This window comes from Castanea sativa, chromosome 5 (genome assembly GCF_040712315.1).
Source record: "Castanea sativa cultivar Marrone di Chiusa Pesio chromosome 5, ASM4071231v1".
Classification (NCBI taxonomy): Eukaryota; Viridiplantae; Streptophyta; class Magnoliopsida; order Fagales; family Fagaceae; genus Castanea; species Castanea sativa.
The window spans coordinates 46,313,128-46,315,133 of record NC_134017.1 but is presented as its reverse complement, the minus strand read 5'-3'; the positions used below and the strand labels follow the sequence as shown (position 1 = coordinate 46,315,133).

The 2,006-nt window shown below is 34.6% G+C and overlaps 1 protein-coding gene across 1 annotated transcript; it reads left to right on the top strand.

The window, feature by feature from the left end:
• Nucleotides 1-855: 855 nt before the first annotated feature.
• On the top strand, nt 856-1,452 carry LOC142635292 (uncharacterized). The gene has a single exon (XM_075809477.1). It carries the CDS (start codon nt 856-858, stop codon nt 1,450-1,452), a length of 597 nt encoding a protein of 198 aa, XP_075665592.1.
• The last annotated feature ends 554 nt before the right edge of the window (nt 1,453-2,006 follow it).

Genomic DNA, 2,006 nt, shown 5'->3' with positions numbered 1-2,006 from the left:
TGTTGACTTTTTTTATCCGATCATCCAATCAAAGTAAATTTTTAATCATCTTATAAATCATGAAATTCCCTTGGAAACGATAGTTTATGGGCCAAAATTGGAGTTAAAAAGAAGGAAATATCAAGAAAATACCAAAACTCTAAATTTATGTATTAATTTTTTGGGAGAAAATACACATTTGGTCCCTATATTTTGGGTCAATTTTCATTTTGGTACCTACTCTTTTTTTGAAGCACCTACATTAGTCCTTACAAATCGAAAATCATTATCATTTTAGTTTCTATCGTCATCTTAGTAACGAAAATATCCTATGTGCCAAACGGAGTGCATAGCCGTCATTCTAAATTATTTGAAATTTTTAAAATGACACGTTAGCATATAAAGAGCCACATCAGATCAATTAATTAAAAAAAATTTCTAAATTTCTTTTTTTAATTAAATAATTAAATAAAATAAAATAAATTTTAAAAAAAAATCGAAGAACTTGATACATCTGAACATGACTGTTCATGTTTTTCCCAATCATTCATGTTCTTCATTTTCTTCCCCTCCTAACATTTTGGTTGCCTAAAATTTTTTTAAAAAAAATATCAAGATTTTCTTTTCTTTTCTTACATTTTCTTAGCGACCCAACCCATAAAAATCACTCAGATTTAAAAATAAAAAAAATACAAAAACAAAAACAAACAAGGACATGCCCATAGATTTACAAAATACAAAGATATTCAACAAAATTTTCTTATGCTTTGAAACCAAACACATAAGAGGTATGAATCTTGGCACCTTCTTGCTTTCCTTAATAATCAATTCCAACTTCCCTAATTATGCTTAGGAGATTTTAACGAAATCCTTTCAATGGATGAGAAATCTGGGGGAGCAAATTGCACCCAACAACAGATAGATGGATTTAGGGGAATAGTAAATTATTGTGGTTTCCATGACTTGGGTTATTGTGGTCCGGACTATACTTGGAGTAACATGCAAGAGGGTGAGAATAGAATTTGCCTCAGATTAGATAGAGCTTTGGCCACCCCTGAATGGTCAGCCCGATTCAGAGAAATGAAAGTTTACCATTTTGTGGATTCAACTTCAAACCACTATGCATTATTAGTCACAGACCCCGGGACCAAACACCAAACTAGGGTTAGGCGCTTCCACTTTGAAGTTCAGTGGACTAAAAGAGAGGATTGCAAGGCCATTATTGAGGCCACTTGGGGTTCTGGAGTGGATCTTAGTATACTAAAGGGCATATCAGAAAATCTCAGAAGCTGTGCTGCTGAACTTTCCAGATGGAATTCTACGGTCTACGGGCAAATTCCAAAGAAAATTCAGGATAAGAGAAATGCTTTAAATGCCCTAGCCCTTCAAGAGAAGAATGAGGATCTGAGTTTGGAGATTAACAGGCTTAGGGGAGAGATTAATGATCTCCTCGATAATGAAGAAATTTATTAGGGACAAAGGGCTAAAGCCCACTGGCTAAAAGAAGGTGACGAAAACACCAAGTTTTTCCATGCGCAAGCTTCAGAAAGGAGAAAACAGAATACCATAATGGGTATTTGGGATGAGCAGGGAAGATGGTGTGATGACAATGAAAGCATTGCCTAAGCTGCCATATCTTATTTTGATAACAGATACAGCTCCTCTCTTCCAAGCCATATTGAGGAGGTAATTGATGCAATTCCTTCTAAAGTGACAAATAAAATAAATGAAAGCCTAACAAGGGAATTCACTAGGGAGAAGGTGGTAGCTGCTTTAAAACAAATCCATCCTACCAAGGCTCCAAGACCAAACGATATGTCCGCTATCTTTTTTCAAAAATATTGGAGTATTGTTGGCAATAATGTTACTAATATGGTCCTAAATTTCCTCAACATAACACACCCATAACAGAGTTGGAAAAAAAAAAAAACAAATATCTCCCTAATTCCGAAAATAAATAACCTCGAAAGAATGACTGACTTTCGCCCTATCAGCCTATGCAACGTAATTTATAAGCTCATCTCTAA